The sequence below is a fragment of the Lynx rufus genome, unplaced genomic scaffold (genome assembly GCF_022079265.1).
Source record: "Lynx rufus isolate CCGP_SWC_20201006 ecotype Redwood Valley unplaced genomic scaffold, mLynRuf1.p SCAF_22, whole genome shotgun sequence".
Taxonomy (NCBI): Eukaryota; Metazoa; Chordata; class Mammalia; order Carnivora; family Felidae; genus Lynx; species Lynx rufus.
Genome location: NW_025814837.1, coordinates 6,132,723 through 6,147,268, shown reverse-complemented (window position 1 = coordinate 6,147,268; position 14,546 = coordinate 6,132,723). Strand labels below are relative to the sequence as shown.

Below are 14,546 nucleotides of genomic sequence, written 5' to 3'. Positions count from 1 at the left end.
GGGAACTAGCTGCAAGCAGCCTGAAGGCTGAGTTTTCCCACACAGGTGGGACGTGTCTGGGTACATACACCTGCAGTGTCATTTGTGCTGAGTGTCCCTGCTAAGTCCTCTCCTAGGAGGTGTGGCATTAGGCAAAGGTCATGTGCCTAAAAGCTCATGTCTCCCACAAATGGCAGTTAAAACACAATTTCTTTCTAGTTAAGAATTGGCTTTTTGAGGTATGAAAAGGGCAAACGAAACCATTCTTTCTCTTGATTTGTGTGAATTACAGCAAAAATCTGCTAATGTTGTGACCGTGTAATGAAGACGTGTGGCAGGTAGTGTGCAAACGGTAGGGTTTTTTTGTACAGTGTGTTCTGAGAGAATTTTCCTTGCTGGAGGAGTTTCTTTGTTCTTGTCCATTACCCTGCTCTTTTATGCCAAGACTAAAAATTAACTCACTGCTTGTTTAGAATTATCACGTAAGCTATCGCTAACTGGAGAAGAGGAGAAAGACCTTCAAAGGTAGAAGGACAAAGCAATTATTATGCTGCCAAAATGGAGCCAGGTCGATTTATTGCCTTCTAAGGCCAGGGAAATCAGCAACCACAGCATGGTGTAGTGGAAACAGAAGCCCTGAACCCCCTGGATTATTATTCTTGACCCTGCCATTGTGTGACCTGGTACGAGCCACTTTATCTCTAATAGAGGTTTATAAAATGAGGACAGTATTACCCAAGTCCATTTCCCTCCCCATGTCAGTGGGGATCCCAACAAGTTCTCTGGCACCGGAGGAGAGCACGGTGGGGAACAGCACGGCGTAGTGGTTGAGGACATGGGCCCTGCGGTTAGTCTCATGGCTGTGTGACCGTGAGGATGCTACTTCACCTCTCTGAACCTCAGCTTCCTAGTAACTGGGGATAATCCTATCACATCCTTGTTGGGTTGATGCAGGCAAAGCTATGATGATGTGTAGTATCTGAAACATTAAGCTAGTTCCCAGCATAGAATACAAACTCAGAAGTAGTATCTTCTACTATAATTACAGTTAGAATTTGAGGAGATACACTGAAACGGGAATCACTGGATTTTAGACCTGGAGGGGCGCACGCGGGTGAACCGCTCTGAAATCTCTTTTCTTCGAGTTAGGGCAACCGAGGCGAGATCCTTGCCCGCAGGGCAGAGCGGGGCCAGAGAGACTGCCCCCTCCTCTTTTTTGCTTATTTCCACCTCCTTTGAACTCTGAAAGAAAACCAGCACCAGCTGGAGGGCACAGGGATCTGTCACAGAGAAGGTGGGGCCAGAGGTTGGCCCTGAAGAGGGTAGTGGCTTTGCGAGGTTGAGGGGGCCGTTGCAGGGAACGCAGTAGAGCTACGAGGGTCTCGAGGAGCACAGTGCTGCCGAGTGCTCTGAGGACCAGTGTGGCTGTTGCACGTGGGGCGTGTGTCCCCGGGGCTCCTGCCTTTGTCTCAGTCACTCAGGGTGCTCACCTTTAGGCTCCGTTCAGGCCTGCGTCTGAAGGTCAGCTCTGATTCCTTCCCAGGTTCCTCATCTGCCAGGGGGGCTGCTAACTGCTCTCCGCCGCCATACCTGTCTTCACAGGGCTGAGTGGTGGTGGGGAAGTCGGGGGCCAGCCGTGTGGGGTGGTGGTGGGGGGTGGGGAGAGCTTGGCAGTGTGAGGGTTGTGGCTCAGACAGGAGGGTGTCAGGCCAGGCAGGGCTGGAAAGGGCTGAACGTTCGCAGGTACTTAGAGCCAAATACTCCTGGCCAAAGCTGCCTAGAAATGCTGGCTTCTAGGTGCCTGCTTCAGGAGGTTGGCGTGGGGCCCGGGATCCTGGCCTCTTGGGGAGCTCCTCAGGTGGTCTGATGTTTGCTCAGGCACCTACAGCACAGTCTTGGAGAGTATGAGCACCACCTGAGGAACTTTAACAGGTTCCCTCCCTGCCCAGCTTCAGACCAATGAAATCAGAACTTGGGGGTGGGCCCAGGCAGAAGTGCTTTTAAAGCCCTCCAGGACTGCCTGGAAAGACCATTCCTGAAAATGCTGCCGGAAGTTGAGTGAGGGAGTGTGATTCCCCCTACCCCGCCAACGCTGAGCAGACGACGGTGCAATGGGGAAGGCTCTGTGTGCACTTGAATGCAGGTGGGGGAGCCCGTCTGCTGGGGCGTCAGCTTTGCAGTCGATGTGCTTCGGGGCCCTGAGGGGTTGGGGGGAGCTCTCATTTGACGCTTAGATGCCTAACTTCTTGACCTGTAGCTCATGAGCCTCCAGAAACTATGTGTGTGTGGGTCCATGAACCCCTGACGTTTCTGTGCAGTTTGTGCATATGCAAAGTTTTGGATGCGGGAAATAAGCAATGAAGAGCTGAGCACTGAACTTGCCAGGATGGCACCTTTTGTTCGGAAGGGCTGGTTGTCTCCCTCACGGCGACCAGGGGCAGGCAGGCTTGGTGGTCTGCAGTTTGAGCCTTGCCCACACTGAGAAGACAGCAGACCGTAACCTTCAGTGATTTGCTAAAGGAGCCTCAGGCCCCAGGCCTGCACTCTCAGCTGAAGGTAATCCCTTACGAGGAAAAGGGGGAAAACTGCTCGTTGCTTCCTATCCATGCCCTAACCGGAGTCTCTTTCAACTTGGGAGGAGTTTTGTGCATAGTTTGTTTTTTCAGGTTCAATAGGTTTTTAGATGTAGGTTCAGTATGTATTTTAGGTGATTTCTGTATTCTAGACCTAGAAACAAAGGAGACACAGGTAAAGATGTGATTGGATAAGGTTTTTAACCCCCACATCACACCGCAGGACAGGAAGATTACATATTCCTTCAAACTTGACATTTTTGGGATACAAAGAATTCTTTGAGAATCTATTGAAAGGCTGTGAAACTTCTCCCCACGCAAAACCTTGTCCACCAGTCCTAGGCCAGTGCTAGGCTGCCTATCAGTAACCTGGAGGAAACCTGCTTAGAAATGCTGAGTTCTAGGCAACTGGGCGGCTCAGTCGGGTACGCATCTGACTCTTGATTTCGGCTCAGGTCACGATCTCACGGTTCGTGAGTTTGAGCCCTGCTTTGGACTTTGTGCTGACAGTGTAGATAGAGCCTGATTGGGATTCTCCCTTTCTCTGCCCCCCCCCCCCCCGCCCCCACACCTTTCTCTCAAGATAAATAAGCTTAAAAATATTTTTTTTTTTTTTTTTTTTAAAATGCTGGCTTCTGGGCACCTACTGCAGGAGGCTTGGTGTGGGGCCTGGGATTCTGGCCTCATCAAGAGCTCTTCAGGGGGTCTGATGTTTGGTCAGAAGCCTATAGCATAGGCTCTCCGTCTTGGAGAGTACGGCCACCACCTAAGCAACTTTAACAGTTTTTCTTCCCACCCAGCTTCAGACCAGTAAACTAGGAACTTGGGTGGTTGGCCCGGGCAGTGGTGCTTTTTAAAGCCCTTCAAGGCTGCATGAAGGAGACAGTTCTGTAGGAAATTGGACAGGAGAGAATGAATTCCTATGCTGAGTGGACTGTGGGAGTGGAAAGGCTCTAAGTAGCTTCAAATGTCAGATTGCATCCCTGGACAAAGATGGCATCAGGTGGGCCTGGGTGAGCTGAGGTGGGCTCTGGGCTTTAAGGTGTGGGTGGGCGTCAGAAGAGACCTGAATTACAAAGAAGGAACCCTCCCAGAAGTCAATCAGGTACCAGGAAAGGTGGCCGCTGTGACCTAGTGTACCTGAACCTGATAGCTGAGGAAGGCGGGGTTGGGGGGTGGTTTGGGGTGTGTGGTGGGAAGGGGGTGCTGTGAATCTAGAGCTGTGGTACTAGTTGACGGATTACAGCAAAACATGAGTAAAATGGGCTACATGACATTAATAGCTGGGTAACAGTGACTTGAGAAAAGTAGCAAGGTTCTGGGGTGGGAGCCATCTGGGGAGAGGGAGAGGGCTCCTGCAAATTAGGTTGTGTCGAGCCATACTCGAGGTATGAGGTGGCCAGGTGAGACACATTGGCCTGGGACCCAGGTGAGAAGCATCAAGGGCCAGGGAGGCTGGGGTGATCCCTTGGAGGAAGGGAGTTGTAAACCTAAAACTTCTCTTTAAAAACGAGGTCCAATTAAAACGAGGGTAATTAGGGCCATTTGAAGGATGATGTGTTGATGACAAGACGCTCATAGGAGCCCGGACTTATTTTATCCTTCTACTTTGCTGTCTTTAGGATGTGACTTCCGTCTTTCCTATTTGATCACCCTTCAAATATGGCTGCTCGTCTTCTAGCATCATTAAGGCAAGAAAGCATGTAGTGGTTAGGGTAGATCTCGAACCAAAATAGGAAGGTTTAAAGATAAGTTTGGGGGTACTTGGGTGGCTCAGTGGGTTGGGTGTCCGACTGGTTTTGGCTCAGGTCAGGATCCCAGGGTTGTGGTATGGAGCCCCGCCTGGGGCTCCACGTGGAGTATGGAGATTGCTTAAAGTTCTGTCTCTCTCCCTCTGACCTTCTCCTGAGCTCCTTCTCTGTCTTAAAAAAAAAAATAAATGGAAAAAAAGTAAGATGAATTTGTTTCTTGTTTAAGAGTTCAAACGTAGACAGTCATCCTTAGGTCTGGTAGAACAGCTGTCACGTCCTCAAAATCCTTCCATCTGTGTGCCCAGAGTGGTTTCTTCAGTTTTACCTTCTCCTCTGCCTCCCAGCCCCTGGGGAGAAGGGAAAGGACAGCGGGGTGTGTGTCCATTCCTTGTACACATAACTTTGCTGTGAAGTGAGAGGAGTTCTCTTTTCCTGTCTTGAGGTGGGATGTACCTTTTACCTTGGCATATCCTGTGCTCTCCAGAACAAAGCAGACACCTTGGAACATGGGTGGACCAAGGGAATGAAGGAACATCAATCTGGGAGGCAGATGTAGGGAGGTGATAGTTCAGGCTTTGGGGTCAGACTTGCTGGGAGGAGCCTGAGCTCTTTGAATTTCTAGCTGTGTGACCTCAGCAAGGTTGCTTAACCTTTCTGGGCCTTAAGTTCCTCACTGTAAAAATGGCCATGTAACCTACTTCGTAGTAATCTTGTGAAGACCAAATCTGCACAAAGAGAGGCCTGGTACCCAGGTGAGAAGCGTTAAGGACCAGAGAGGCTGGGGTGATCCTTTGGAGGAAGGGAGTTGTGAACCCAAAACTTGTCTTTAAAAATGAAGTCTAACTAAAAAGAGGGTAGTTACAGGCCTGGCACATAATAAGCTTTCCGTAAATGTTGACAATTTAGGATTATTGTCTGAACCCAAACTGACCTAGTATCCTATTGGGAGCAGAGGAAAAGTATATCTGTGATTTAATTTCCTCAAAGTTTTAAGCTGTGAAACAGGAGATGTGGGCATATTTACTGGAAAAAGTGGGGATAAAATAATTAGATACCTTTTATTTCTCTAAAGCGAAAAGAATTAGCCAAAAGATTGTAGAGTCAGTGAAAGTGAGAGGGTCACATATTAAATAAAAATCTTTCTCTATTATGTCCAGTAAGAAAACTGTGGAGGGAGGGAAGTAATCAGATTTAAAGGGTCCTTATGATTGGTGTCCTCCATGCATTGACCTTTGATACATTTTTAAACTTTTTTTTTTTTTTGACATTTATTTTCAAGAGACCCAGTGTGAATGGGGGAGGCGCAGAGAGAGAGGGAGACACAGAATCTGAAGCAGGCTCCAGGCTTTCGAGCCCCATGCTGGGCTCGAACTCACTAACCGTGAGATCGTGACCTGAGCTGAAGTCACACGCTTAACCGACTGAGCCACCCAGATGCCCCGATCTTTGATACATCTCTAAAACCTGAAACTTGCTGTAATTCTTGAATTCTTCGAATAAACCTAATTTGGTTAGCCAATATTTTCTTCATTTGCATCATAATTTTTTAAAACCTCTCTTCCCCCATTTATTATTTTTTAAATGCTTATTTTGAGAATCCCAAGCAGGCTCCATGCTGTCAGCACGGAGCCTGACGTGGGGCTTGATATTGCAAACCATGAGATCATGACCTGAGCTGAGATCAAGAGTCGGATGCTTCACTGACTGAACCACCCAGGTGTCCCTGCATTGTAATTTTTTAATGCGTGTGCTTTTTTGTTAGGTTCTTAGCCTTGAGGTTAAGCCAGTCTCTAAGAATGCCTCTCTTGACCCTTTGTAAGCCCTGGGGAAGGTTACCTAGTGAGGTGATCCTGCAGCAAAGGGCAGGATGGTGCAGGTGACTCTGGAGTCGTCCTGCTTTCAGCCTGGGTCTGTTCCACCAGCCATGTGACTTGATGCTGTTGATCCCCTTTCTCCAAGCTTTACTTTCCTCATCTGCAGAGTGGGCATAGCCATGACACCCACATCAAAGGTGGGAGAAATGGGGGGTGGGGTGGGGTGGGAGGTGAAGGATACCTTCTGTGGACCTGCCTGCGTGATCACCACTTCCCTCCGCCTAGGCTAGTCCTCTTCTGTGCTAGGAATTCCTGGGATTTGGAGCCTCCTTTGTCTCAGGGGACTGCCGCTGCCGTGGCCCCCAATTCCATACAGGTTTCTTTCACTGAGGATTTTGTGTATGGGGGCAGGCGGGGAAGGAGGTAGAATGTTGAAGCAGAGGAATTGTAAGTGCTAAACTACGAAATAGGACTTTTTTTCTGTGGTCATTCATTTTTAAGATTATTTAGTGGGGGGCACTGTGGAGGGGACAGGGAGAACCCCAAGCAGGCTCTGCACTGTCAGTGCAGAGCCCGATGTGGGGCTTGAACTCCTGAACCACAGGGTCATGCCCTGAGTGGTGAGGTCATGATCTGAGTGGCAACCACGAGTCAGACACTTAACCGACTGAGCCGCCCAGACGCCCCTGTTCTGTGGCCTTATAAATTCCCTTAGGGTTTAGCATAACCAAGCCAATTGCTTGCTTTCTCAATGTACAAGCACAGAAAAGAGGACCCCTCCAGTATGGTGTGCCTGCCATCGCTTCCTCAGGAAGACCGTCCTTGTTTGCGTGCAAGTGCCCGGAATCCCAGAGCAACCATACCACATGCCTACTGTGGGACCGGAGAGTTCTGTGGGAAAACAAGCACTTCCTCAACATTGGATTTTTGTCATTGTTTAAAGATAAAGGCAGGGCTATCAATTGGCCCTTCTGAACTTTTCCAGAACCTGAGGTTTTCTGAAATATTTTACCCGGCCATTCCCTACTTTCCCTCCACATCTGGGCATCTAAAGCATGTACTTTGTCTCCATGCTTTATTTATTGACTCATAACTCCTGATAACATGAGTTACAGAAAATCTTCCAGATCTGTGGACTTAGGGTTGGCTATTACTCATAATTAGGGTCTGGCCTTCACTCTTTGATTCTCTGGTCACTGTTCCAAGCATGGCTTCTGCCCATCTCTGGGTGAAACTGCACACTTGGTGGCTGCTCCCTGCCCCACCATCCCGGAACCCATTTCCTGTTGCCTTTTCCCAGAACACACTGAAGTCTTCTCCCTCATTCTGTTCCATGCGCTTAGGACTTTCTAGTATGATCACAAGAACTGAGGGAGTGTCAACATCTAGATTGTCAAGAGGAAAAGGGTGTGTGTGTGTGTGTGTGTGTGTGTGTGTAGAAAGTCTTGAAGTCTGGGTTGATAGGAATCCAACCTTGTGAAGATGGGTCAAGTGTTGTGTATTTGTTACAAGCTCCTTGAGCCCAGTGCCTTGCACATGGCAAATGTGAAAGCATCAGATGAACACAAAGTAGAAAGGAGGGATCTGAAGGGACCATAAATGTAGGTCTTGTGCTTACAAGCAGCTGCTGGGGTGGAGGCTACTGCCTCCTCTTGCAGGACTATGCAAGGGGTTTTCCTTTGTCCTTTGAAAGAAACCATTTTAAAAACCATACTTCTTTGTCCTCTTACCTGGTCTCGAGAATAAAATACACTGTTTCATTGATCGTGAATTTATAACCACGATATTAACCGCGTGCCCTGGTCAGATTTGTTCCCTTCCTTCCAACACAGCCACAGTGCAGGAAGCAGGAAAGCACTGTCAGACTGTGTTGTAGGGGAAGCCCTGATGGGGAGAAAGGAGCTGCCAGAAGAGGGATGGCAGGGGGTTCAGCAGCTTCGAGAGCCAGCAGGTTATCTGCTACTGTGCTGGTTGGCTGGCTCCATTTTATCATTGTCCACCGGCTCCCCACTTTGTCCAAATCTCAAAGCCTTTGCTACCCTTAGGTAGACAGGTCTGCTCTTTTCTCCCATATATCCGCTTAACTGTTACGTGGTTTAGTCCTTCTCAGCTCAGGGTGGGAGGACCCCCCACTCCCATGCCCCACCCCCCGACCCCGGGAGCAGAGTTGGGGCACAGGGCCATCCTGGTTGCTTCCCTGAAGTGAGAAAGAGGAGGAGGTGAGACAAAGCATGGCGTAGATTGGCATTCCTGAGAATAAATAGCCTGTAAGCTATTGGGTAGACTCCCACCTTCCTGTGAGCGAAGAGTAAAAGCTGTAACAGTATTGCCCTGATGGACAGCAAGCCAGCTCTTTGTGGTGACTCCACTGTGTATGCCCTTCTTCTATATCCAAAAATGTAAACGTGGGCAGGGGAATGATCAAGCAGGTTTGTGTTGTCCTATTCCAGGGATTTCACTTGGGCACAGATCTTAAAATTGTCCCAGCATGGGGATGTGCAGACTCTGTGGACGGGATGAGTTGACCAGGTTTGGTAATAAAAGCTGTGTGCCCATCCAACAGAATCAAACCAGATTGTTTTATTTTCTGTAAAGCCCTGTGACATGTTATTTCTGGATAAATTCTTGTTCTGTACAGGTCCCTGCTGATCTAGAATCTCTTTGAGGTGGGTGTGCCAGAACCTTAAAGCTGATTGATAGCATGTATGTGTCTTTTTGGTGACTGCTCTGATACCCATGTATATTTTGTCTCCTGTCTCCATTAGGCGGGGCAAAAAGCACAGCATCGTCCTGAGGACACAGCTGTCCGTGAGGGTCCATGCCTGCATTGGTGAGTGACAGGTGCAGAAGGGGAACTTGCCATCGGCCCTCGAGTGATTAAATGTGTGATAAGAAATGTCATCTAAATGTTAATCCCAATAAAATACTTGGGAGTATGCTATTCATTGGGGTTAGTCCTTACCACAGGTGGTTAGTTTAGTGAAGTCATTTTTGGCAATAGTTTTTGAAGCCCTGTTTCATTGCAACTTCCTTTGCTTTTTGGTTAGTCAGCAGAGCTTGAGGTAAGACATTGTTGATGAGATTCTTGATGGGGTTGTGTTAGTGTGAACCTCCAGCCAATTGAAGTGATATTCACATGCCTTCTGGTGGCTCCATGAAGCTCGCTGTGAAGAAGTGGGGGCTGAGCCTCCAGGCTGTGCTCAGGTGACAGGGAAATCTCAGGTCAGTGTAGGATGGGGCGTCTGTAGATCGAAAGCAATATCGTGTCAAGTGGATGTATTTGTGGTTCAGAATGGTTTGCCAGTGATCATACCAGAACCCTACTGGGGCCATTCCTGTAGCCATTTTCCTGTACCTGTTTGTTTTCCCCATCTATACATGTGGGTTGAATGGCAACGAAAGCAGTTACTTATGTGACGTAGCCAATTTTTATGTGAAAGGTATCTAAAACCGGGGCCTGATTTCCTCCTGGCATCGGGCCAAGTTGAGGCAAGTATCTAGTAACATAAAGAGAAGAAAAAAAACTATAAATTATTTTATACGTAGAAATTTTCCATGTTTGAATAGTTTTGCTTTTATTCAGGTTGTGGTCTTAATTCAGGACACTAATTAAGAGAGCATAAGTCATCTTCTAGAGGCCCAGTCTATACCTCGGATGTGGTAACTGAGTGGAGTGGAAGGGATGGTTTCTGGTCCCTTCACTTCCTATTTCCTTGTTGGAGAATCAGGGATGGAGGGAGGGAGGGGATGAATGTACATGGCAACTGTGTAATTTAAAGTCATCTGGTATTAGGTGTGCAAGGTTAGGGTCTCCGGTGACAACTTTCGTGGCCAGCGAGTAATTGTATAGCAGACTCCTACACCTCAGGGGTGGGGGGGTTCCTAATCATGTTGGAAACAGTGAGGTCTGTAGGAGCCTCAGTAGTGACTGTTGACGTGTCAGCTGCCTGTAGCACTGAGTGACCATGAACTCTGTACTATAAAAATAGGCAATATATATTTAATCATTAGCTTTATCACCTGCTTGACACTTTTTCCAGTTATATATATAAATCTACCTGATGAAAAGGTCTGTGACCTAGGACTTGGCATGACCCCACCTTCCCCCAAATCCAGATCTAGAACAAATTCCAATATATAAGGTGCTGAACACCACTGCAGTGAAATATTGAAGTATAGCTGATAACCAGTAGAGATAGGGGACAGGAATATGAATTGGTATTTCCCATGAGAAATACCATGGCAGAGTAGGCAGGGCAAAGCAGATGAACACTAAAATAGGCTAGATCAGAATCCTAATGAACTAATTCCTGTTAGGTAAATGCACTTTTTTGGAATATAAATATTTCAAGTACAGTTTTTTAAACAGCTATGCCATTGACTTGCATTAACCTAGGTATTCTACAGTCTCGTGTAATACATGTGGCATGTAAAACACATAACTTATCCCCGTAGCACACCGAGCACCAGCAGCTGGTCCAGGGCTCTCCCAAGACACACATGCCTTCCTGCTGGAGTGCTTGAACCAGGTGCTGACAGGATCGGTGTGTTTGTTCCCCAGCCTCCTTATGCCAATTGCGCTTGCTATTGGACTTAAGTAATGGGATGAAATAGTAGGTGAATATCTTATAAACGGATTAAACAGGAGTATAAAAATCACTGCTTTCAAAATACATGGAATGGTTTGGACAAGATTCAAAACTAGTTACTATCAAAGCATTCATCAACATAGGTGGGTTTGGGACATCTATTAAGAGTTGGGGAACATGGGAAAAAAATCCAGAAGGGCTCTAGTCTTCACAAGTATCTCCGTTCTTGCTCGATTTCACAGAAACGGGGATTGGAAATCCCAGGCCACATCATTGGAGGAGTTCATGACAGAAGGTCCACGGATAATTCTAGTTAGTAGACTCTTAGTCAAAGAAAGGTCATAGCTTGAAATGACCTTTTCACACCCATAGCTTGGGTGTGAAAGTGTACACCCTTACCGTGCCATATCTCAAAACAGGCAAACCGGGATGGTCAATTTCGATAGCTGCAGATTAAATAAAGTTTTAAGGTATTTGTTACCTTAAAAAGATTTTGTGCTTTAGTTCTCACCACTCGTTACCTCAGCCCCAATTGTGTCAGATGGGAGGGCTTGACTGTATAACTTAACATGGGTACCCAAGAGTCAAAGCTTTTCCTTTGTATTAAAAAAAAAAAAAAAACCCTTTCTTGTTCCATTTCCTATTATTGGCAAGATCTGGAATAGATTTATTGTAACAGCACTAAATATTATCCTTTGGTTATGTATAGAAAATGGAATGTATGTGTGATGTGTATGAAATACCAACCCCCATTGTGACATATCTTTTCCTTTCCAAATGGCAATATTAGATGAGCTTTCTTTGGGATGGATAAACCAAACCTGGAACAATCTTCAGTTAAAAGGAGAAAAAGAAAACAAGTGGGGGGAAAACCTTTTTCATAACAGTTGGTTGAGTCCTTGTTTCTTTTCCAGATGGTTTCCATCCCTTGCCATATAAGCCATGGTTAAGCTATTACAGACATCAGACAATGACTGTTCTTAGGCCTGGCACCATATGCCACTTCCCCAACGACCCCTTTCCTGCTACACGATTGGGCTGGAAGGATCCAGGATCAGTTTGGGCTCGGGTTTAAAATGCTATCAAGTAAATTTCTCCAAAACGTTTTTTACATCCTACAATCCTCTTACTTCCTATTAAGTATAGGAATGTTTAGAATCCAGGACTGCATGTTGATGAATTGGAGGTGACCTGCCGTTGGAATTCTCCATTGTTAACTTTGGAACTCTGTACCCAGTTGGGACAAGAGTGGCGTGGAGCCTTTGTGGTCAGCAACCAAGCCAATCTCCCAAAAAGTGAAGGCCACTGGACGCAGCTTTGAAGGTCACGGCTGGCAGCCAACAGAGGCCTTTTCTGATAGCGCAGCAGTGCTGAAGCAGGAAGTTGGAATGGGATTTCGGTGTGGAGAGAGACCCTTAAGCTATTTGTACCTCTTTGCTCTTCTCCACTCTCATTCTTATTTCTTTGTACATTTTGGGTATGACCACTTGATGAAATGTTGCAGCAAACGATGCATGACTAGCTTCCATCCCTTAAACCGATGGTCCTGTTGTAGGCATGAACTTAGATACAGATGGAGGAAAAAAAAAACCTGATTGGCATTAAAGTCTGCATTTTTATGAGGTTAGCTAGAGAAAATAAATTAGTTGGTCCCTGCAAGTGATCTTATTTCCAGACACCAGAAAAATGTTCAGAGGGCCAGCTGGCTCTGATGACTCAATCTCCTCTTGAAGAGAAAGGGTGCAGAATAATTGTAGGGATAATAAATGGAATTGAGGATTTAAAAACAAAAAGGGTTTGAAATCCTTAGGATTCTAAAGGTGTTTTCTGAGGGTTTTCTACTGGCTTACTTCAAAAGCATTTTGTTGGGCTTAAAACTTCTGCTTCAGTTTTCTGGACCAGACCCTGTCTTCTCATTGAGAGAATAAGTAAACCCTGTCAAGTGATGGTCTGCGACCTGTAAGGTGGACACTTTGAGATATCCAGCATTGAATTAAAAGGATACATTGGCTTAAGATGGCAAAGTATAATTTCTGATTGTAGTAGTGAAGAACAACCTGGTACAAAGGACTTTTAGAGCCTTTAGAGGGGTTTCCCCAAAACCTAGCAGATGATGAGGTCTGCCCATGAAGATAGAGGTGAGGAGGGCAGAAACTGGCGAGGTAGCTGAAGTGGCTAATCTCTCCATGGGGTTAGTCTCCTTGCTCGTAAAAGGTCAAATCACTGAGAGAGGACATTTGTAGAGGCGAGAAAAGCACATTTGGAGAAGGCTGCTTCATCCATGGATGAAAAAGTAGTCCATTTCCAGCAACATAGACCACAGAATGAGGCTTCCATATAGCATTTGCCAGGCCTTTTCCTCTCCGGAGTGGAGTCCTCCGGCTCTGTGCTTCGTGCTGTGCTGTTCCAGCAACGGGGCTAATGACAAATGGAGGGAGTGGGCAGCGTTTCAAGAAGAATCTTCTAGTGCAGGAGTGACCGAGGGGATTCAGCTCAGGTGCTAGCTGTTTGAGAGGGGGATGCTCCCTGGGGCACGGTGTTGAGAAGGTTCCTGAGGCTGTGTGCAGCCTTGCTGGTTAAAGGTCTTGGATCAGGACTGGCTTTGGTTGGTAGTGATGGAGGTGGTGTTAAAGTCTGTGTGGTGTGCCTGACGGCTCAGGGGCTCCCGGTGAGCTACAGGTTCTGCCTAGTGTCTGAATCTTCTTTGGCTACAGTATGGGTTCTGTGTTTAGAAGTTGGAGAGGGGAACTCTACCCATGATCCCTGACCCACCCCCCCTTTTTGTTCTCTAATCCTTTTCTCAGGCTCTGCCTTGTTTAGCCTGTGAATGAGCGTGGCTCCTGTCCTCTCCCCACTTGCTGAGCTTTCTGACCGGGCAGAGTACCACTTGCCCGCTTCTGAGTAGCTTGTAAAGTTTGAGCTGGGGTTTTATGTGGCCGAGCCCTCCTGGCCCTGCACGGAGGCCTCCCTACAGCTGCTTTTTTGATGTTGCACTTGCTCCTCAGGTGGGCTGTTAGGGGACACTGGGTTTGGATTGTTAATTGGATTCCAATGTGGTGCTCACTGCCTCTTGATTCTGGAATTCCCATGAAAACTAGGTTTCCTTCTGCAAACCTCAAAATGCCTTTTGGACCCTCTTGGGCTTAACACCTGGTGGTATTTAGCTAGTAAAGTGGTATTTAGCTATATTAGCTAGTAAAGGTGAGGTGCCCCTTAGCACGGTGGGTGCTGAGACACCTGAGGCTTGTGCAGTGAATGTGGAGCCCTTCTAGCTTGGGTGTGCTTCCCCTCTGTCCGTGTAGGTGTTGCTGGCCCCATGTTATAGGTGGCAGGTCCCCAAGGCCTGCTGGGTGACTGGGAAAACTGTAAAATAGGCTGCACTCTGACCAGAAGCAGCCCCCCACCCCAGCCGTTCTTTCTCCTTTTGGCCCCCCTGCCTTGATGTGTCTGACTTCAAGTCTTGGGCCTGGGATTCTTGCTGACTTAGTCCTATGTCCTCCCAGGTGCCAGCTTCTGCTCTTACCTTTACTCTGTGGCCTTGGCAGAGGTTTCCTCCTGCCCTGTTTGTGGATGTCACAGTGGCTAGGCTCCTAGTTTCCTGGTCATAGTCTTCCCTTGTGGGGTTAGGGACAGTGGGTCACATTTCCTGTCCTTCGATGTAGGGATCCACTGGTTGCCCAGAAATCCTGGAGCCCATCTCCCATCCCAGCCTTCTTCTTCTTCTTCTTTTTTTTTTTTTAAATTTTTTTTTTCAACGTTTATTTATTTTTGGGACAGAGAGAGACAGAGCATGAACGGGCGAGGGGCAGAGAGAGAGGGAGACACAGAATCGGAAACAGG

General features: G+C 47.2%; 1 protein-coding gene across 3 annotated transcripts in view; it reads left to right on the top strand.

The window, feature by feature from the left end:
- The window catches only part of FHOD3 (formin homology 2 domain containing 3), a 475,398-nt gene that overhangs the window by 69,280 nt on the left and 391,572 nt on the right, over positions 1–14,546 (top strand). For all 3 annotated transcript variants that reach the window (XM_047087059.1, XM_047087061.1, XM_047087060.1), the window contains exon 3: positions 8,883–8,947. In XM_047087059.1, coding sequence (XP_046943015.1) covers positions 8,883–8,947 — 65 coding nt within the window. The remainder of the gene's footprint in view (positions 1–8,882; positions 8,948–14,546) is intronic.